Source organism: Oncorhynchus gorbuscha, unplaced genomic scaffold (assembly GCF_021184085.1).
Source record: "Oncorhynchus gorbuscha isolate QuinsamMale2020 ecotype Even-year unplaced genomic scaffold, OgorEven_v1.0 Un_scaffold_1505, whole genome shotgun sequence".
NCBI lineage: Eukaryota > Metazoa > Chordata > Actinopteri > Salmoniformes > Salmonidae > Oncorhynchus > Oncorhynchus gorbuscha.
In genome coordinates, this window is record NW_025746265.1 from 1 (window position 1) to 23368 (window position 23368).

Genomic DNA, 23368 nt, shown 5'->3' on the forward strand with positions numbered 1-23368 from the left:
CTGGGCTTCAGACAGGAGGAGAGAGGCCCTGGGCTTCAGACAGGACAAGAGGAGAGAGGCCCTGGGCTTCAGACAGGAGGAGAGAGGCCCTGGGCTTCAGACAGGAGGAGAGAGGCCCTGCGCTTCAGACAGGAGGAGAGAGGCCCTGGGCTTCAGACAGGACAAGAGGAGAGAGGCCCTGGGCTTCAGACAGGACAAGAGGAGAGAGGCCCAGGGCTTCAGACAGGACAGGAGGAGAGAGGCCCAGGGCTTTAAAACAGGTGGAACAAACTCCTCACGGACAGCGAGGAGACACCTGAAACCCCACCTCTTTAAGGGAATACCTAGGATAGGATAAAGTAATCCCTCTCACCCCCCTTAAAAGATTTAGATGCACTAATGTTAAGGGCTGCTCCAATGGATGTCATAAGGTGAACGCACCAATTTGTAAGTCGCTCTGATAAGAGCGTCTGCTAAATTACTTAAATGTAATGGTAAATCTTTAGACAGGACAAGAGGAGAGAGGCCCAGGGCTTTAGACAGGACAAGAGGAGAGAGGCCCAGGGCTTTAGACAGGACAAGAGGAGAGAGGCCCAGGGCTTTAGACAGGACAAGAGGAGAGAGGCCCAGGGCTTTAGACAGGATATAGGAGAGAGGCCCAGGGCTTCAGTTAAGACAGTAGATAATAACAATGTCAAACGTTTTCATAGAAGAAAAGTCCGTCTGACTGCCCTGGGTATAAAATAACTGTCTGCATCACCATGGAAACAGCTGGAAATGTGTCTGACTGTAGTATAATATAACACTGTTATAGTAACCCTGTCAGTCTGACTGTAGTATAATATACTGTGTTATAGTAACCCTGTCAGTCTGACTGTAGTATAATATACTGTGTTATAGTAACCCTGTCAGTCTGACTGTAGTATAATATACTGTGTTATAGTAACCCTGTCAGTCTGACTGTAGTATAATATACTGTGTTATAGTCAGTCTGACTGTAGTATAATATACTGTGTTATAGTCAGACTGACTGTAGTATAATATACTGTGTTATAGTCAGTCTGACTGTAGTATAATATACTGTGTTATAGTCAGTCTGACTGTAGTATAATATACTGTGTTATAGTCAGTCTGACTGTAGTATAATATACTGTGTTATAGTAACAGTCTGACTGTAGTATAATATACTGTGTTATAGTAACCCTGTCAGTCTGACTGTAGTATAATATACTGTGTTATAATAACCCTTCAGTCTGACTGTAGTATAATATACTGTGTTATAGTCAGTCTGACTGTAGTATAATATACTGTGTTATAGTAACCCTGTCAGTCTGACTGTAGTATAATATACTGTGTTATAGTAACCCTGTCAGTCTGACTGTAGTATAATATACTGTGTTATAGTCAGTCTGACTGTAGTATAATATACTGTGTTATAGTCAGTCTGACTGTAGTATAATATACTGTGTTATAGTCAGTCTGACTGTAGTATAATATACTGTGTTATAGTCAGTCTGACTGTAGTATAATATACTGTGTTATAGTCAGACTGACTGTAGTATAATATACTGTGTTATAGTCAGTCTGACTGTAGTATAATATACTGTGTTATAGTCAGTCTGACTGTAGTATAATATACTGTGTTATAGTCAGTCTGACTGTAGTATAATATACTGTGTTATAGTCAGTCTGACTGTAGTATAATATACTGTGTTATGGTAACCCTGTCAGTCTGACTGTAGTATAATATACTGTGTTATAGTCAGTCTGACTGTAGTATAATATACTGTGTTATAGTCAGTCTGATGGTATAATATACTGTGTTATAGTCAGTCTGACTGTAGTATAATATACTGTGTTATAGTCAGTCTGACTGTAGTATAATATACTGTGTTATAGTCAGTCTGACTGTAGTATAATATACTGTGTTATAGTCAGTCTGACTGTAGTATAATATACTGTGTTATAGTCAGTCTGACTGTAGTATAATATACTGTGTTATAGTCAGTCTGACTGTAGTATAATATACTGTGTTATAGTCAGTCTGACTGTAGTATAATATACTGTGTTATAGTCAGTCTTACTGTAGTATAATATACTGTAGGAGTACATACTGTATCATACCCTGAACCCAAAAGAGGCCAATCCTAAAAAGCTGAGTGATGGTGTGTGTGTGTGTGTGTGTGTGTGTGTGTGTGTGTGTGTGTGTGTGTGTGTGTGTGTGTGTGTGTGTGTGTGTGTGTGTGTGTGTGTGTGTGTGTGTGTGTGTGTGTGTGTGTGTGTGTGTGTGTTCTTACTCAGGTCATTGTTCTTGGTGATAGCAGCAGCAGCTCTAGCCCGTGGGCCTTGCTGACAGAAGTGGTAGCCGAACTTCACTATGCTGTTGTTGTCCTCCAGCATCTTAGCCATCTCCATCTCTACTGAAGTCCCCAGCTGCTGCCTCTGTAGAGACACACACACACACACGTCACCACACACGTCAAGAACCACACACACATCAAGAACCACACACACTCCGCTTGGTCTGACTCCTGGAGAAGTCAACAGTGCGTCACCGACCAACATTTTGTAGATGCCCTCCTGTTGACCACAGTGACAAAATGTAGCTGTTTTAAAGTTATTTTCCTGCGATTCTACACATTTTGCCATGTGGCTGAGAGAACATTTGAATCCTACACATTTTGCCATGTGGCTGAGAGAACATTTGAATCCTACACATTTTGCCATGTGGCTGAGAGAACATTTGAATCCTACACATTTTGCCATGTGGCTGAGAGAACATTTGAATCCTACACATTTTTCCATGTGGCTGAGAGAACATTTGAATTCTACACATTTTGCCATGTGGCTGACATGTCTTAACATTTGAATCCTACAAACATTTTAACTAAATGAACAGGGGCCCCACATGAGACAAATGTTTTGAATTCTAGATTCTCCCTGACGTGCTAAATGTGGTGACTGTTAGATGATCTTTCTCTGTTTACTTTAGATCTGGTTTTGTTCCAGCTGAGAAACGTTTTACCATCCTGGAAAATTGGTCAAAACCCCTGTGGTGAGTTAGAACATTTGAATTTAGTGTGATTTTGCCGTGTATTTAGTGTGTGTATAGTTAGTGTGATCATGTATGTGTGTATTTAGTGTGATGTGTGTGTGTGTATATTTAGTGTGTGTGTTACCTGGTTGTCTATCTTGATCTCAGTCAGTGTTGTGTGTGTGTGTGTGTGTGTGTTACCTGGTTGTCTATCTTGATCTCAGTCAGTGTGTGTGTGTGTGTGTGTGTGAACATTGTGTGTGTGTGTGTGTTTGTGTGTGTGGTGTGTGTGTGTTTGAATGTGTGTGTGTTTTGCCATGTGTGTTACTGGTTGTCTATCTTGATCTCAGTCAGTGTGTGTGTGTGTGTGTGTGAGAGAACATTTGTGTGTGTGTGTGTTGTGTGTGTGTGTGTGTGAACATTTGTTCTGTTTTGCCATGTGGCTGAGAGAACATTTGTCTATCTTGATCTCAGTCATTTTGCCATGTGTGTTACTGAGAGAACATTTGATCCTACACATTTTGCCATGTGGCTGAGAGAACATTTGAATTCTACACATTTTGCCATGTGTCTGACATGTCTTAAGCAATCTGAGTGACTCAAACGTTGTAACTAAATGAACAGGGGCCCCATCTTGATCTCAGTCAAATGTTTTTGAATTCTAGATTCTCCCTGACGTGCTAAATGTCCGGTGACTGTTAGATGATCTTTCTCTGTTTACTTTAGATCTGGTTTTAAGTTCCAGCTGAAAACGTTTTACCATCCTGGTCTATTAGACAAAAACCCCTGTAGTGAGTTAGCGTGTGTATAGTTAGTGTGATCATGTACGCGTGTATTTAGTGTGTGTATAGTTAGTGTGATCATGTGTGTGTATATTTAGTGTGTGTGTTACCTGGTTGTCTATCTTGATCTCAGTCAGTGTGTGTGTGTGTTACCTGGTTGTCTATCTTGATCTCAGTCAGTGTGTGTGTGTGTGTGTGTGTGTGTGTGTGTGTGTGTGTGTGTGTGTGTGTGTGTGTGTGTGTGTGTGTGTGTGTGTGTGTGTGTGTGTGTGTTACCTGGTTGTCTATCTTGATCTCAGTCAGTGTGTGTGTGTGTGTGTGTGTGTGTGTGTGTGTGTGTGTGTGTGTGTGTGTGTTACCTGGTTGTCTATCTTGATCTCAGTCAGTGTGTGTGTGTGTGTGTGTGTGTGTGTGTGTTGTGTGTCTTGTCTCAGTGTGTGTGTGTGTGTGTTACCTGGTTGTCTATCTTGATCTCAGTCAGTCAGTGTGTGTGTGTGTGTGGTTGTGATCTCAGTGTGTGTGTGTGTGTGTGTTGTGTGTGTGTGTGTGTGTGTGTGTGTGTGTTACCTGGTTGTCTATCTTGATCTCAGTCAGTGTGTGTGTGTGTGTGTGTGTGTGTGTGTGTGTGTGTGTGTGTGTGTGTGTGTGTGTGTGTGTGTGTGTGTGTGTGTGTGTGTGTGTGTGTGTGTGTGTGTGTTACCTGGTTGTCTATCTTGATCTCAGAGGAGAGGGTCAGAGTGGGCAAAACCTCGTTGTCTCGGAGACAGTCCACCAGAGCAGCAGCACCAGCGCTGGTGATGAAGTTAGACTCCAGGTTGAGACTCCGCAGCGACTTGTTCTCCTTCAGCATCTCACTCATCGCCTGGGAGGAGGGGGGGGGTAGTTAGGAGTGGGTTGGAGCAAAAACCTGCACACACTTCTTCCCCTACCCACAGACAGACAGACAGACAGACAGACAGACAGACAGACAGACAGACAGACAGACAGACAGACAGACAGACAGACAGACAGACAGACACCCACAGACAGACAGACAGACAGACACCCACAGACAGACAGACAGACAGACAGACAGAGACACCCACAGACAGACAGACAGACAGAGACAGACAGACCACAGACAGACAGACAGAGACACCCACAGACAGACAGACAGACAGACAGACAGACTGTCTGTCTGTCTGACTGTCTGTCTGTCTGACAGACAGACAGACAGTCTGTCTGTCTGTCTGTCTGTCTGTCTGTCTGTCTGTCTGTCTGTCTGTCTGTCTGTCTGTCTGACAGACAGACAGACAGACAGACAGACAGACAGACAGACAGACAGACAGACAGACAGACAGACAGACAGACAGACAGACAGACAGACAGACACCCACAGACAGACAGACAGACAGACAGACAGACAGACTTCTTGGCGTGTGTGTTCCTCTCACAGGACAGACGTGGGAGACAGACAGACAGACAGACAGACAGACTGTCTGTCTGTCTGTCTGACACCCACCACAGCGATGGGGTCGTTGCTCCGTGTGGCGGCGAGGCTGAACTTCTTGACGTGTGTGTTCCTCTCCATGGCCTTGGCAAACTCCTTCAGCGTGGGAATGGGAATGTTCTGGAACACCAGGAAAATACAGGATAATCACATCTTGTCTCATTGTGTGTGTGTCAGTGAGTTTATATATATATATATATATATAAATGTGTGTCTGCTGCAAGCGTGCGTGCGTGCGTGTGTGTCTGCGTGCGTGTCTGCTAGCGTGTGTGTCTGCGTGTGTGTGTGTGTTGCGTGCGAGTGTGTGTGTGTGTGTGTGTGTGTGTGTGTGTGTGTGTGTGTGTGTGTGTGTGTGTGTTTTTGTGTGTGTGTGTGGGGTTGTGGGGTTCATCTTTCCCCCTTTACCACGTGTGTGGAGGACTGTGTGTGTGTTATGTTGTGTATGTGTGTGTGTGTGTGTGTATGTGTGTGTGTGTGTGTTGTGTGCGTGTGAGTGTGTGTTACATTGAGTGTTATGGTTACATTGTTTTTGTGTTGTGGTTACATTTGATGTTGTTGTGTTGTTACACCTCCGTTGTGTTACATTGGTTGTGGTTACAGCGCAGCATTGTCGTTGTTTTTGTGGTCCTTGCGGTTGTGTTGTGCAGAGTGTTGTGGTTACGTTAGTGGGGTTTAGGCTCATCAAACACGGGGTTCATCTTCCCCTTCACCACGGTTGTGAAACATATTCATCTGTGTCCATCACACCTCATTTATATAGGAGGACTGGTGGTTACACCAAACAACCAGGTGGAACCAAGACCAAATATGACCCTGGTTATGTTGGGGTTAGTAGTTGTAGCGGTTACATGGTGGTAACTGTGTTTAAGTTGGGGTTGTGTTGAGGTTACATTGTGGTTGTGGTTACGTTTGTGTTGTGGTTACGTGTTGTGTTGTGGTTACACTGTGGTTGTGTTATGGTTACATTGTGTTTGTGTTGCGGTTGTGTTATGGTTACATTGTGGTTGTGTTGTGGTTACACTGTGGTTGTGTTATGGTTACATTGTTTTTGTGTTGTTGTTACATTGCGGTTGTGTTGTGGTTACATTGCGGTTGTGTTGTGGTTACATTGTGGTTGTGTTGTGGTTACACTGTGGTTGTGTTGTGGTTACATTGCGGTTGTGTTGTGGTTACATTGCGGTTGTGTTGTGGTTACATTGTGGTTGTGTTGTGGTTACACTGTGGTTGTGTTGTGGTTACATTGCGGTTGTGTTACATTGCGGTTGTGTTGTGGTTACATTGCGGTTGTGTTACATTGCGGTTGTGTTGTGGTTACATTGCGGTTGTGTTGTGGTTACATTGCGGTTGTGTTGTGGTTACATTGCGGTTGTGTTGTGGTTACATTGCGGTTGTGTTACATTGCGGTTGTGTTGTTACATTGTGTTACATTGCGGTTGTGTTGTGGTTACATTGTGGTTGTGTTGTGGTTACATTGTGGTTGTGTTATGGTTACATTGTGGTTGTGTTATGGTTACATTGTGTTGTGTTGTGGTTACATTGTGGTTGTGTTGTGGTTACATTGTGGTTGTGTTGTGGTTACATTGTGGTTGTGTTATGGTTACATTGGTTGTGTTGTGGTTACATTGCGGTTGTGTTGTGTGTTGTGTTGTGGTTACATTGTGGTTGTGTTATGGTTACATTGCGGTTGTGTTATGGTTACATTGTGGTTGTGTTGTGGTTACATTGTTTGTGTTATGGTTACATTGTGGTTGTGTACTGGTTACATTGTGGTTGTGTACTGGTTACATTGTGGTTGTGTTATGGTTACATTGTGGTTGTGTTATGGTTACATTGTGGTTGTGTTGTGGTTACATTGTGGTTGTGTTGTGGTTACATTGTGGTTGTGTTGTGGTTACATTGTGGTTGTGTACTCACTGTTGTATCCTCCGTCTTTACTGCTGGTTCCATCGTAGCTCTGGGTGCTGGTCACCAGGGTATGGACACCTAGGATGGCTGTGGACAAACACACAACAACAGGCTTAGTGTGTGTGTACCATGGGACAAGCCTGGCTGACAGTGAGTATGAAAGACTCCTGTATTTAGCATTTAGCAGTAAGTCCAGATCCTTCTAATGCAGAGAGAGAGAGACAGTAAGATACACAGATCCTTCTAATGCAGAGAGAGAGAGAGAGAGACAGGAGAGACTGGAGACAGTAAGATACACAGATCCTTCTAATGCAGAGAGAGAGAGAGAGAGATCCTTCTAATGCAGAGAGAGAGAGAGAGAGAGACAGTAAGATTCACAGATCTTTCTAATGCAGAGAGAGAGAGAGAGAGAGACAGAGAGAATGCAGAGAGAGAGAGAGAGAGAGAGAGAGAGACAGTAAGATTCACAGATCTTTCTAACGCAGAGAGAGAGACAGAGAGACAGAGAGAGAGAGAGAGAGGCTGTGTGCGTCTCTGTCCCTAAGAAGACAGCCTACCTACCCCCTCCCCCTTACCTGCCAGGTCACAGAGTTCAGTGTCGGTAGCACTGGACAGGGCCTCTTCTAGTTCCGGGTCAAGGGTCGTTACCTCTTCCTGACGAGACTCGATGGGCCGCTGCTTGGGAACAAATGCCTTGCCTACAGAGAGGCAGAGCGAGAGGGAAGATATGGGAGAGAGATGGGAGAGGGGGAAAGGGAGGAGATGGGAGAGAGAGAGAAGAGATGGGAGAGAGGGAAAGGGAGAGAGAGAGAGAGAGAGAGGAGATGGGAGAGAGGGAAAGGGAGAGAAGAGTGAGAACCTGACTAGGCAGATGTATCCAACTTCCTGTTGACCCTCTGGTCTCTTCTGTACAGGTCATTCCCCAGCTGACACAGGAAGGACCACAATGCACTGCAGAAGCGAAGGCGGTCAGCCAGAGATCCACTGTTTATTTTTCATGTCCAGAGAGACAGATAAACAATCACCCCTGCTAATAAACTCATCAATATAGTCAATACCGCATATGAAACAACAACCAATAAGTTAGTAGTAGCTGGAGTTGAAAGGGAGTCTGATGAACTCACTGATATCATTGTTATGTCTCCGCCCTGCAGTTTGAAGGAAGTTGCTAACTAGCGTTAGCACAATGACTGGAAGTCTATGGGTATCTGCCGCTGGTTAGCTCCAACTTCCTTCATACTGGACACAGAGACATAAAACTGGTATCCGCTAGTTACCCTGGGGACGTAGAAAAAAGGTCCTCGTTGTTAAAATCCCCAAGTAGCCCTTTAACGTGGAGATGGATCATTTTCTCCTCCCATCCTCAGCAGTGGTTCCAAAACTACTTGGGATGTTAAAACGCTTTCAGGGTAAACTAAAACTACTAAACCAAATGGATATATATATATATATTTTTAAATAGCCTATAATAACAATCATCTTTGAGGACTTCCAATTACCAAAATAAAAGCTAGACAATCAGACAGTCATTGAATTTGTTAATATGTTTGGAGCATAAGAACACAACATTAGCCATGTCAAAATGTGTAGAATTGTAGGAAATTAGCTTTAAAACCACTAAATGTTCTCGACCGCCAAGATGGGAGCCTCAAATATTCTTGCCCAGGGCCCTGGACAGAACTCAGCTGTACAGACGCCCCTTTTCTCTCTCTCTCTCGTTCCACCACCCTTTCTCACCCCAATTTCATCATATCCAATTCCCGATCTCGTGTCATCGCTGCAACTCCAAAACTGGTTCGGGAAAGGCAGGCAAAGCATTCATGCATCCTCCGAAACATGACTTGCCAAAATGAGCTTCATAACACCTGTCAGCTTAACCCAGCCGCACCAATGTGTCGGAGGAAACACCATTCAACTGACAATCGAAGTCAGCCTGCAGGTGCCCGGCCCGCCATAAGGAGTCGCTAGAGCACGATAAACCAGGCCTATGGGACTATGCCTATAGGACGCCAGGCCTATGGGACTCCTGGTCACGGTGAGTTGTGCGAGACAGCCTGGGATCAAACCCGGGTCTGTAGTGACACCTCAGACATTCCCTTAGACCACCGCACCACTGGGAGCCCCGAAGACCCTTTTTGCTCCAGAAACAAACTCGGCATTTTTACAAATAATGTCATAATAACACTCAATGTATAAAGAAATGGTCCCAATAGCCCATTCTCAAATCTACATTCAGTCTGATGTTTTGAAGAAGGGTTTTATTGATCTATTTTCTACTTAATCTTTAGTCTGTGTATATTCTTTCACCACATCTGGCCATAGGATGAAGGGGAAATGTTTGCAGTTTTTAATATGATATCTGAGTGAGACGAACTACCAAAAATCTAAATGGTACAGTGTGTCCTCCGGCCGGTAAGTCAACCATGATAACAAGTTTAGATAGCTGCCCGCAAAACTAGCTTAGCAGCGTAAACATGTGTGTTTGCTGACATGGGCTAATTGACTGACTATCAGTGAATGACATAAGCAGAAAAACTGCTTATGCACAACCACATTTAGAAATTGCAACTTGTGTATTCTACTTATCTAACTGTCAACAGTAAGTTGAGACCCCGACGGAGGGGTGAAATTGATCTGCCAGTTGCCCATCCCTACTTTAGAGTCTAGAGTTGCGAAACCCAAGTAACTTTCCCAAAATCCCACTTAAAAGATTCCAGGATTCAGGACCCATCTAGTGTTGAACACAGGGGAGATTCAGGACCCATCTAGTGTTGAACACAGGGAGATTCAGGACTCTACTAGTGTTGAACCCAGGGGAGATACAGGACTCTACTAGTGTTGAACCCAGGGGAGATACAGGACTCTACTAGTGTTGAACCCAGGGGAGATACAGGACTCTACTAGTGTTGAACCCAGGGGAGATACAGGACTCTACTAGTGTTGAACCCAGGGAGATACAGGACTCTACTAGTGTTGAACCCAGGGGAGATACAGGACTCTACTAGTGTTGAACCCAGGGGAGATACAGGACTCTACTAGTGTTGAACCCAGGGGAGACAGGACTCTACTAGTGTTGAACCCAGGGGAGATACAGGACTCTACTAGTGTTGAACCCAGGGGAGATACAGGACTCTACTAGTGTTGAACCCAGGGGAGATACAGGACTCTACTAGTGTTGAACCCAGGGGAGATACAGGACTCTACTAGTGTTGAACCCAGGGGAGATACAGGACTCTACTAGTGTTGAACCCAGGGGAGATACAGTGTTGAACCCAGGGGAGATTACTAGTGTTGAACCCAGGGGAGATACAGGACTCTACTAGTGTTGAACCCAGGGGAGATACAGGACTCTACTAGTGTTGAACCCAGGGGAGATACAGGACTCTACTAGTGTTGAACCCAGGGGAGATACAGGACTCTACTAGTGTTGAACCCAGGGGAGATTCAGGACTCTACTAGTGTTGAAGGGACAGATTGGCCGGATCCAGCCCGCGGGTCGTATGTTTGACACCCCTGCTCTAACCCTTCCTATCTGGACGGGTTATATTGTTCCTCTAGGAAGCACATCAACTGCTTAGCCCTGACTGTGTGTGTGTGTGTGTGTGTGTCTGTAATTGTATAATACAGCTATCATTATTCTCAATTATGTCTATTTGAACTAACACTACATTAGTCAATGTTTCATGTCTCTCTCTCTCACACACACACACACACACACACACACACACACACACACACACACACACACACACACACACACACACACACACACACACACACACACACACACACACACACACACACACACACACACACACACACACACACACACACACAGTATTCTATTTCCCATTACACACATTTTCCGTGCTCTCACTCTCTCTGCCTGCATATCTATACACCAGTCTGTAATTACTGTACCTAGGAATGACATCACCACCAGCGAACCAGAGCACACACCCCAGAACCCATATCTTACCGATGAACACACACAAGACATTTCCATTACTCATGTACTTGTCTTGTTTAGTTCATTTTCTCTGAGCTGTGTTGAGATTGATGTCATGATGTTTCTGCTCTGGGGTCTCTAGAGGTTGTTTTATCCATAATGCTAACTGCTAGCGGCTAATGTACATTAGCTGCTCAAAATCGTTCTGAGGTCGTTTTATCCATAATGCTAACTCCTAGCGGCTAATGTATATTAGCTGCTCCAACTCGTTCTGAGGTCATTTTATCCATAATGCTAACTCCTAGCGGCTAACGTATATTAGCTGCTCCAACTCATTCCGAGGTTGTTTTATCCACAATGCTAACTCCTAGCGGCTAATGTGTGTCTACTACAGCGGTCTTTAGAGAACACACCAACAGAGCCAGAGACAAGACACACAGAGAGAGAGAGGGCTAGAGAGAGAGGGAGGAGGGGGCTAGAGAGAGAGAAGAAGGGGCTAGAGAGAGAGAAGGAGGGGGCTAGAGAGAGCAAAGGAGGGGCTAGAGAGAGAGCGAGCGAGGGCTAGTACAATGTGTTCTACTGCAGGATGGACTGTATCTAAGTGGTAAATGTGTTCTACTGCAGGATGGACTGTATCTAAGTGGTACAATGTGTTCTACTGCAGGATGGACTGTAAGTGGTACAATGTGTTCTACTGCAGGATGGACTGTATCTAAGTGGTACAATGTGTTCTACTGCAGGATGGACTGTATCTAAGTGGTACAGTGTGTTCTACTGCAGGATGGACTGTATCTAAGTGGTACAATGTGTTCTACTGCAGGATGGACTGTATCTAAGTGGTACAATGTGTTCTACTGCAGGATGGACTGTATCTAAGCGGTACAGTGTGTTCTACTGCAGGATGGACTGTATCTAAGCGGTACAGGGTTCTACTGTGGACTGTATCTAAGTGGTACAGTGTGTTCAAGGATGGACTGTATCTAAGCAGGTACAGTGTGTTCTACTGCAGGATGGACTGTATCTAAGTGGTACAGTGTGTTCTACTGCAGGATGGACAGTATCTAAGTGGTACAGGGTGTTCTACTGCAGGATGGACTGTATCTAAGTGGTACAGTGTGTTCTACTGCAGGATGGACTGTATCTAAGTGGTATAGTGTGTTCTACTGCAGGATGGACTGTATCTAAGTGGTACAGTGTGTTCTACTGCAGGATGGACTGTATCTAAGTGGTATAGTGTGTTCTACTGCAGGATGGACTGTATCTAAGTGGTATAGTGTGTTCTACTGCAGGATGGACTGTATCTAAGTGGTACAGTGTGTTCTACTGCAGGATGGACTGTATCTAAGTGGTATAGTGTGTTCTACTGCAGGATGGACTGTATCTAAGTGGTACAGTGTGTTCTACTGAAGGATGGACTGACTGTATCTAAGTGGTACAGTGTGTTCTACTGCAGGATGGACAGTATCTAAGTGGTACAGTGTGTTCTACTGCAGGATGGACTGTATCTAAGTGGTACAGTGTGTTCTACTGCAGGATGGACTGTATCTAAGCGGTACAGTGTGTTCTACTGCAGGATAGTTGGACTGTATCTAAGTGGTACAGTGTGTTCTACTGCAGGATGGACTGTATCTAAGCGGTACAGTGTGTTCTACTGCAGGATAGATGGACTGTATCTAAGCGGTACAGTGTGTTCTACTGCAGGATAGATGGACTGTATCTAAGTGGTACAGTGTGTTCTACTGACGGATGGACTGACAGTATCTAAGTGGTACAGTGTGTTCTAATGCAGGATGGACTGTATCTAAGTGGTACAATGTGTTCTACTGCAGGATGGACTGACTGTATCTAAGTGGTACAGTGTGTTCTACTGCAGGATGGACTGTATCTAAGTGGTACAGTGTGTTCTACTGCAGGATGGACTGTATCTAAGTGGTACAGTGTGTTCTACTGCAGGATGGACTGTATCTAAGTGGTACAGTGTGTTCTACTGCAGGATGGACTGTATCTAAGCGGTACAGTGTGTTCTACTGCAGGATGGACTGTATCTAAGCGATACAGTGTGTTCTACTCTGCTCTGTCTAGTTGCTGCTATTTCTGTCCTGTGTACCGTCTACCCATGAACCCTTCTGCTTTGTCTTGGTGTGTGTGTGTGTGTGTGTGAGACAGAGAGCAGACATCTTTACATAACACAGCTGGAGATCTTCATCAGACTGAGGAGACAAGACAGTCTGCATCTCTCGCTCGTCTCGCTCTCTTTTCTCCCTCCCTCCCCGTCTCTCTCCCTCCTTCAGTCGGCCCCGGAGGCATTGCCATGGAAACCCAGCAGCAGCAGAAGGAAAGAGACAGGAAGTCACGGAACAGAGAGTAAAGTCTAAACTCCTCTATAGTGCTGCTGGGGGCAACTAACTTGTTGGCCAGACGTTACAACACACAGCTACATACAGAGGCTGCTATTCTCCCCAATCCCATCAGCACGTAATCCTTTACAGTTACCAGTCAACAGTCAACCAGTCAACGTCAACCAGTCAACAGTTTACCAGTCAACAGTTTACCAGTCAACAGTCTACCAGTCAACAGTCTACCAGTCAACAGTCTACCAGTCAACAGTCTACCAGTCAACAGTCTACCAGTCAACCAGTCAACCAGTCAGCAGTTTACCAGTCAGCAGTTTACCAGTCAACAGTTTACCAGTCAACAGTCAACCAGTCAACAGTCAACCAGTCAACAGTCAACCAGTCAACAGTCAACCAGTCAACAGTTTACCAGTCAACCAGTCAACAGTCAACCAGTCAACAGTTAACCAGTCAACAGTCAACCAGTCAACAGTCAACCAGTCAACAGTTTACCAGTCAACAGTTTCACCAACCAGTCAACAGTTTACCAGTCAACAGTTTACCAGTCAACAGTTTACCAGTCAACAGTTAACCAGTCAACAGTTACCAGTCAACAGTTACCAGTCAACAGTTTACCAGTCAACAGTTTACCAGTCAACAGTTAACCAGTCAACAGTTACCAGTCAACAGTTACCAGTCAACAGTTAGGACACACCTACTCATTCAAGGGTTTTTCTATATATTTTTGTTACTATTATCTAGATTGTAGAATAATAGTGAAGACATCAAAACTATGAAATAACACATATGGAATCATGTAGTAACCAACAAAAGTGTTAAACAATAAGAACAACAATATTTTATATTTTGTGTTATTTCATAGTTTATGTCTTCACTATTATTCTACAATGTAGAAAACAGCAAAAATAAAGAAAAGCCTTTAAATGAGTAGTGGTGTCCAAACGTTTGACTAGTACTGTATATGAAGTACTGTATATGAAGTACTGTATATGAAGTACTGTATATGAAGTACTGTATATGAAATACTGTATATGAAGTACTGTATATGAAATACAGTATATGAAATACAGTATATGAAGTACTGTATATGAAGTACTGTATATGAAGTACTGTATATAAAATACAGTATATGAAGTACTGTATATGAAGTACTGTATATGAAGTACTGTATATGAAGTACTGTATATGAAGTACTGTATATAAAATACAGTATATGAAGTACTGTATATAAAATACAGTATATGAAGTACTGTATATAAAATACAGTATATGAAGTACTGTATATAAAATACTGTATATGAAGTACTGTATATAAAATACAGTATATGAAGTACTGTATATAAAATACTGTATATGAAGTACTGTATATAAAATACTGTATATGAAATACTGTATATGAAGTACTGTATATGAAATACTGTATATTAAATACAGTACCAGACAACCCCATCAGTGCCCCTCCCCCTCAACACACTCTAAAAAAATATACAGTAGCCTTTTCCTTCAGTAGCCCTTCTCCCTCTTCTCCTGCCACACAACTCCCTCAAGGAGAATAACCTCTGTGCCTCTGTGCCCCCAACACCTTCACTTTACAGACAAGAAATGATAGTGACCCTTTCCTTCATGGGAATGTATTCAGTCACTACTAGAAGTGGCTCTGAATAACAGCGTCTGCTAAATGACTCAAACTTAAATCTAATTGTCCTTCGGTCCTCCCCTGCCGCCCCTCCGACAGAACACCCCCCGTGCGCCCCTACTCTCCAGTCTAAAAGGCGGTTTAGTCTCGAGGGGGCCTTGGCACTTCCTGAAAAGCCTCTAAACAGTAAATACAGCCATTACCCACAACACCCCACTTCCTGTGTCAGGCCCTCTGGAGAAGAGTCAGCTAACAGTTAGTCTACTATCCCCGGCACTTACAGCCACAGTCACAGCCTTCTTGTTAACACACAGTTCAACTGTCTCTGCATGACCTTCTCCTTTCCCTACAGGTGATATCCTACATGTCAAATATCTGCGAGGTTGTATGTACTACAGACACTCCAGGTGCAGCTTGGGTGCTTCTCTCTGTGTCTGTCTATAATGGGGGTAACTGAAACTGTTGTCCACAGGGACCGACACAGAATGGCCCTCTAAAGGCTCTTTCAGGAAGAGAAGCGCCAGAGAGAATGAGTGAGACAGAAACACACAGAGACAAAGAGAGAGAGAGAGGGAGACAGAGAGAAGAGAGAGAGAGAGCGAGAGACAGAGAGACAAAGCGAGAGACAGAGAGACAAAGACAGAGAGACAAGAGACAGAGAGACAAAGAGAGCAAGAGAGACAATGAGAGCAAGAGAGACAAAGAGAGCAAAGAGAGCAAGAGAGACAAAGAGAGAGACGAGAGAGAGAGGAGAGACAAAGAGAGAGAGACAGCGAGAGACAGAGAGACAGAGCGAGAGACAGAGAGAAAGCGAGAGACAGAGAGACAAAGAGAGCAAGAGACAATGAGAGCGAGAGAGACAAAGAGAGCAGAGACAAAGAGAGCAAGAGAGACAAGGAGAGCGAGAGAGAGAGACAGACAGAGACAAAGAGAGCAAGAGAGAGACAAAGAGAGAGAGACAATGAGAGAGCGAGAGAGACAAACAAAGAGAGCAAGAGAGAGAGACAGAAAGAGAAAGAGACAAAGAGAGAGCGAGAGAGACAAAGAGAGAGAGCGAGAGAGACAAAGAGAGCGAGAGAGAAAGAGAGCAATAGAGAGGGAGAACCACAGAGAGTCCAGTCATAGCCACATCTCAAACCCTCTACACTGTTTCTCAACTCTTTCCTGTAATTTCTCACCAGCTGTTACAGAATGGAGTCTCTCTACAGGCCGTTACAGAATGGAGTCTCTCTACAGGCCGTTACAGAATGGAGTCTCTCTACAGGCCGTTACAGAATGGAGTCTCTCTACAGGCCGTTACAGAATGGAGTCTCTCTACAGGCCGTTACAGAATGGAGTCTCTCTACAGGCCGTTACAGAATGGAGTCTCTCTACAGGCCGTTACAGAATGGAGTCTCTCTACAGGCCGTTACAGAATGGAGCCTCTCTACAGGCCGTTACAGAATGGAGCCTCTCTACAGGCCGTTACAGAATGGAGCCTCTCTACAGGCCGTTACAGAATGGAGTCTCTCTACAGGCCGTTACAGAATGGAGTCTCTCTACAGGCCGTTACAGAATGGAGTCTCTCTACAGGCCGTTACAGAATGGAGTCTCTCTACAGGCCGTTACAGAATGGAGTCTCTCTACAGGCCGTTACAGAATGGAGTCTCTCTACAGGCCGTTACAGAATGGAGTCTCTCTACAGGCCGTTACAGAATGGAGTCTCTCTACAGGCCGTTACAGAATGGAGTCTCTCTACAGGCCGTTACAGAATGGAGTCTCTCTACAGGCCGTTACAGAATGGAGTCTCTCTACAGGCCGTTACAGAATGGAGTCTCTCTACAGGCCGTTACAGAATGGAGTCTCTCTACAGGCCGTTACAGAATGGAGTCTCTCTACAGGCCGTTACAGAATGGAGTCTCTCTACAGGCCGTTACAGAATGGAGTCTCTCTACAGGCCGTTACAGAATGGAGTCTCTCTACAGGCCGTTACAGAATAGAGTCTCTCTACAGGCCGTTACAGAATAGAGTCTCTCTACAGGCCGTTACAGAATGGAGTCTCTCTACAGGCCGTTACAGAATAGAGTCTCTCTACAGGCCGTTACAGAATAGAGTCTCTCTACAGGCCGTTACAGAATGGAGCCTCTCTACAGGCCGTTACAGAATGGAGTCTCTCTACAGGCCGTTACAGAATGGAGTCTCTCTACAGGCCGTTACAGAATGGAGTCTCTCTACAGGCCGTTACAGAATGGAGCCTCTCTACAGGCCGTTACAGAATGGAGCCTCTCTACAGGCCTTTACAGAATGGAGCCTCTCTACAGGCCGTTACAGAATGGAGTCCTCTACAGGCCGTTACAGAATGGAGTCTCTCTACAGGCTGTTACAGAATGGGAGTCAGTCAGTGGATCACTGTTCATTTAGGCACACTTTAGATTTAGTCTCGACTGAAGTCACATTTTAGTCCTTTGAATAATGATTTACTGTAGTTATTGTCAAAATGAAGGAGACATTGGGCCATTTTAGAGAGGAAAAGAGAGAGCACAACAACAATACAATACATAGTGGTGGGTTATGGGTAATATCTTTTGAACGGTAAGGGCTTGAATCCAGACGTTTTCTCTGAGGAAGTGGGAGACTTGGCTACAGAACTTGGCTATGAAAACGCCGTGGGGAAAGTGGGAGGGTTGAATGAGACTACAACTGCACTACTTTTCTATACGAAAGGGGAGAGACAAACATAGTTAGACCGTTTTACTATTAAACTCACTGCTGCTATTGTTTTCAATTTTGTAAAGCAGCTTGTGTTTCATAAAGGGATACTTGGGGATTTTGGCAGTGAGGCCCTTTATCAACTTCCCCTGAGTCAGATGAACTCACTGATACCATTTGTATGTCTCTGTGTCCAGTATGAAGGAAGGTAGAGGTGGTTTTGCAAGCCAATGCTAACTAGCGTTAGCTCAATGATGAGGTCGAAGGGCCTCATTGGCAAAATCCTGAAGTATCCCTTTTCACCAGGCAAAGGGTAGCTAACCAGGCTGGTGGTGACTGGTTCACTACGGGAAGCCAGAGAGTCCCCTGTGTGATGTGTATAATCAGAGCCTGTCTTCACACTCATCGCTGGCTCCCCTGCAGCTCACCAGCTGATGTAGGCGGTGTGTGACGTGTCCTTCCCACTGCTGAACAGAACTGGGCTGCACATTTGTGGTGCTAATATTAATTGTGCTCATCACTGAAAAGCTCTCCAATCTCTCCAGAAACTCTTGTCCAGTCCACTTAGTCCGATTTTGGTGCCCATGGTGTGTTTATACAACAAGTAAAACACAAATCACTTTTAAGGTCTAATGGAATGTAAATTCCACGAGACTTATTAAAACAGCCCCCGCTGATAACAAGAGTTGATGCTATGGTCTGTCACCACACACACAGTGGGGTGAGGGAAGAGGAATGTGTGTGAGGTGATTCCAGACAGGCTTCCTCCCCGGAGATCAGGGGCCATGACATCATGGTTCTGGAATTCTACTGGAGGGGGGAACCCCAACCCTGATCTATATACATACTGGAGGTACCAACCCTAACCCTGCTCTATATACATACTGGAGGGAGGAACCCCAACCCTGCTCTATATACATACTGGAGGTACCAACCCTAACCCTGCTCTATATACATACTGGAGGTACCAACCCTAAGCCTGCTCTATATACATACTGGAGGTACCAACCCTAACCCTGCTCTATATACATACTGGAGGGTACCAACCCTAACCCTGCTCTATATACATACTGGAGGGTACAACCCTAACCCTGCTCTATATATATACTGGAGGGTACAACCCTAACCCTGCTCTATATACATACTGGAGGGAGGAACCCTAACCCTGCTCTATATACATACTGGAGGGAGGAACCCTAACCCTGCTCTATATACATACTGGAGGTAACAACCCTAACCCTGCTCTATATACATACTGGAGGTACCAACCCTAACCCTGCTCTATATACATACTGGAGGTACCAACCCTAAGCCTGCTCTATATACATACTGGAGGTACCAACCCTAACCCTGCTCTATATACATACTGGAGGGTACCAACCCTAACCCTGCTCTATATACATACTGGAGGGTACAACCCTAACCCTGCTCTATATATATACTGGAGGGTACAACCCTAACCCTGCTCTATATACATACTGGAGGTACCAACCCTAACCCTGCTCTATATACATACTGGAGATACCAACCCTAACCCTGCTCTATATACATACTGGAGGGTACCAACCCTAACCCTGCTCTATATACATACTGGAGGGGGGAACCCTAACCCTGCTCTATATACATACTGGAGGGGGGAACCCTAACCCTGCTCTATATACATACTGGAGGTACCAACCCTAACCCTGCTCTATATACATACTGGAGGTACCAACCCTAACCCTGCTCTATATACATACTGGAGATACCAACCCTGACCCTGCTCTATATACATACTGGAGGGTACCAACCCTAACCCTGCTCTATATACATACTGGAGGTACCAACCCTAACCCTGCTCTATATACATACTGGAGGGAGGAACCCTAACCCTGCTCTATATACATACTGGAGGTACCAACCCTAGCCCTGCTCTATATACATACTGGAGGGAGGAACCCCAACCCTGCTCTATATACATACTGGAGGTACCAACCCCAACCCTGCTCTATATACATACTGGAGGGAGGAACCCCAACCCTGCTCTATATACATACTGGAGGTACCAACCCCAACCCTGCTCTATATACATACTGGAGGGAGGAACCCCAACCCTGCTCTATATACACATACTGGAGGTAACAACCCCAACCCTGCTCTATATACATACTGGAGGTACCAACCCTAACCCTGCTCTATATACATACTGGAGGAACCAACCCGAACCCTGCTCTATATACATACTGGAGGTACCAACCCCAACCCTGCTCTATATACATACTGGAGGTACCAACCCTAACCCTGCTCTATATACATACTGGAGGTACCAACCCTAACCCTGCTCTATATACATACTGGAGGGAGGAACCCTAACCCTGCTCTATATACATACTGGAGGTACCAACCCTAGCCCTGCTCTATATACATACTGGAGGGAGGAACCCCAACCCTGCTCTATATACATACTGGAGGTAACAACCCCAACCCTGCTCTATATACATACTGGAGGTAACAACCCCAACCCTGCTCTATATACATACTGGAGGTACCAACCCCAACCCTGCTCTATATACATACTGGAGGGAGGAACCCCAACCCTGCTCTATATACAACCCTGCTCTACATGGAGGTAACAACCCCAACCCTGCTCTATATACATACTGGAGGTACCAACCCTAACCCTGCTCTATACCCCCTAACCCTGCTCTATATACATACTGGTACTGGAGGTACCAACCCCAACCCTGCTCTATATACATACTGGTACTGGAGGTACCAACCCCAACCCTGCTCTATATACATACTGGAGGGTACCAACCCTAACCCTGCTCTATATACATACTGGAGGGTACAACCCTAACCCTGCTCTATATACCCTAACCCTGCTCTATATACATACTGGAGGTAACAACCCTAACCCTGCTCTATATACATACTGGAGGTACCATCCCTAACCCTGCTCTATATAGATACTGGAGGTAACAAACCTAACCCTGCTCTATATACATACTGGAGGCAACAACCCTAACCCTGCTCTATATACATACTGGAGGAACCAACCCTAACCCTGCTCTATATACATACTGGAGGTACCAACCCTAACCCTGCTCTATATACATACTGGAGGGAGGAACACCAACCCTGCTCTATATACATACTGGAGGGAGGAACCCCAACCCTGCTCTATATACCCTGGAGGTAACAACCCCAACCCTGCTCTATATACATACTGGAGGGTACAACCCTAACCCTGCTCTATATACATACTGGAGGTACCAACCCCAACCCTGCTCTATATACATACTGGAGGTACCAACCCTAACCCTGCTCTATATACATACTGGAGGTACCAACCCTAACCCTGCTCTATATATACATACTGGAGGGTACCAACCCTAACCCTGCTCTATATACATACTGGAGGTACCAACCCTAACCCTGCTCTATATACATACTGGAGGTACCAACCCTAACCCTGCTCTATATACATACTGGAGGTACCAACCCTAACCCTGCTCTATATACATACTGGAGGTACCAACCCTAACCCTGCTCTATATACATACTGGAGGTACCAACCCTAACCCTGCTCTATACATACTGGAGGTACCAACCCTAACCCTGCTCTATATACATACTGGAGGGTACAACCCTAACCCTGCTCTATATACATACTGGAGGTACCAACCCTAACCCTGCTCTATATACATACTGGAGGGAGGAACCCTAACCCTGCTCTATATACATACTGGAGGTACCAACCCTAGCCCTGCTCTATATACATACTGGAGGGAGGAACCCCAACCCTGCTCTATATACATACTGGAGGTACCAACCCCAACCCTGCTCTATATACATACTGGAGGGAGGAACCCCAACCCTGCTCTATATACATACTGGAGGTAACAACCCCAACCCTGCTCTATATACATACTGGAGGTACCAACCCCAACCCTGCTCTATATACATACTGGAGGGAGGAACCCCAACCCTGCTCTATATACATACTGGAGGTACCAACCCTAGCCCTGCTCTATATACATACTGGAGGGAGGAACCCCAACCCTGCTCTATATACATACTGGAGGTAACAACCCTAACCCTGCTCTATATACATACTGGAGGTAACAACCCTAACCCTGCTCTATATACATACTGGAGGTACCAACCCTAACCCTGCTCTATATACATACTGAAGGTAACAACCCTAACCCTGCTCTATATACATACTGGTACTGGAGGTACCAACCCCAACCCTGCTCTATATACATACTGGTACTGGAGGTACCAACCCCAACCCTGCTCTATATACATACTGGAGGGTACCAACCCTAACCCTGCTCTATATACATACTGGAGGTACCAACCCTAACCCTGTTCTATATACATACTGGAGGTATCAACCCTAACCCTGCTCTATATACATACTGGAGGTAACATCCCTAACCCTGCTCTATATACATACTGGAGGTACCAACCCTAACCCTGCTCTATATAGATACTGGAGGTAACAAACCTAACCCTGCTCTATATACATACTGGAGGCAACAACCCTAACCCTGCTCTATATACATACTGGAGGAACCAACCCTAACCCTGCTCTATATACATACTGGAGGTACCAACCCTAGCCCTGCTCTATATACATACTGGAGGGAGGAACACCAACCCTGCTCTATATACATACTGGAGGGAGGAACCCCAACCCTGCTCTATATACACATACTGGAGGTAACAACCCTAACCCTGCAACCCTGCTCTATATACATACTGGAGGGTACAACCCTAACCCTGCTCTATATACATACTGGAGGTACCAACCCTAACCCTGCTCTATATACATACTGGAGGTACCAACCCTAACCCTGCTCTATATACATACTGGAGGTACCAAGGTACCAACCCTAACCCTGCTCTATATACATACTGGAGGTACCAACCCTAACCCTGCTCTATATACATACTGGAGGTACCAACCCTAACCCTGCTCTATATACATACTGGAGGTACCAACCCTAACCCTGCTCTATATACATACTGGAGGGAGGAAACCCTAACCCTGCTCTATATACATACTGGAGGTACCAACCCTAACCCTGCTCTATATACATACTGGAGGGAGGAACCCTAACCCTGCTCTATATACATACTGGAGGTACCAACCCCAACCCTGCTCTATATACATACTGGAGGGAGGAACCCCAACCCTGCTCTATATACATACTGGAGGTACCAACCCCAACCCTGCTCTATATACATACTGGAGGGAGGAACCCCAACCCTGCTCTATATACACATACTGGAGGTAACAACCCCAACCCTGCTCTATATACATACTGGAGGTACCAACCCCAACCCTGCTCTATATACATACTGGAGGGAGGAACCCCAACCCTGCTCTATATACATACTGGAGGTACCAACCCTAGCCCTGCTCTATATACATACTGGAGGGAGGAACCCCAACCCTGCTCTATATACATACTGGAGGTAACAACCCTAACCCTGCTCTATATACATACTGGAGGTAACAACCCTAACCCTGCTCTATATACATACTGGAGGTACCAACC

At 45.1% G+C, this 23368-nt stretch overlaps 1 protein-coding gene across 2 annotated transcripts in view; it reads right to left on the bottom strand.

Moving 5' to 3' along the window:
* Window positions 1–7152: 7152 nt before the first annotated feature.
* LOC124023142 (tropomodulin-3-like) overlaps window positions 7153–23368 on the bottom strand; it is a 55092-nt gene continuing 38876 nt past the window's right edge. For both annotated transcript variants that reach the window (XM_046337672.1, XM_046337671.1), the window contains exons 4-5: window positions 7765–7887; window positions 7153–7276 (exon numbers count right to left, since the gene is read on the bottom strand). In XM_046337672.1, the coding sequence (XP_046193628.1) occupies window positions 7176–7276; window positions 7765–7887 (224 nt within the window). In that variant the 3' untranslated portion in view covers window positions 7153–7175. The remainder of the gene's footprint in view (window positions 7277–7764; window positions 7888–23368) is intronic.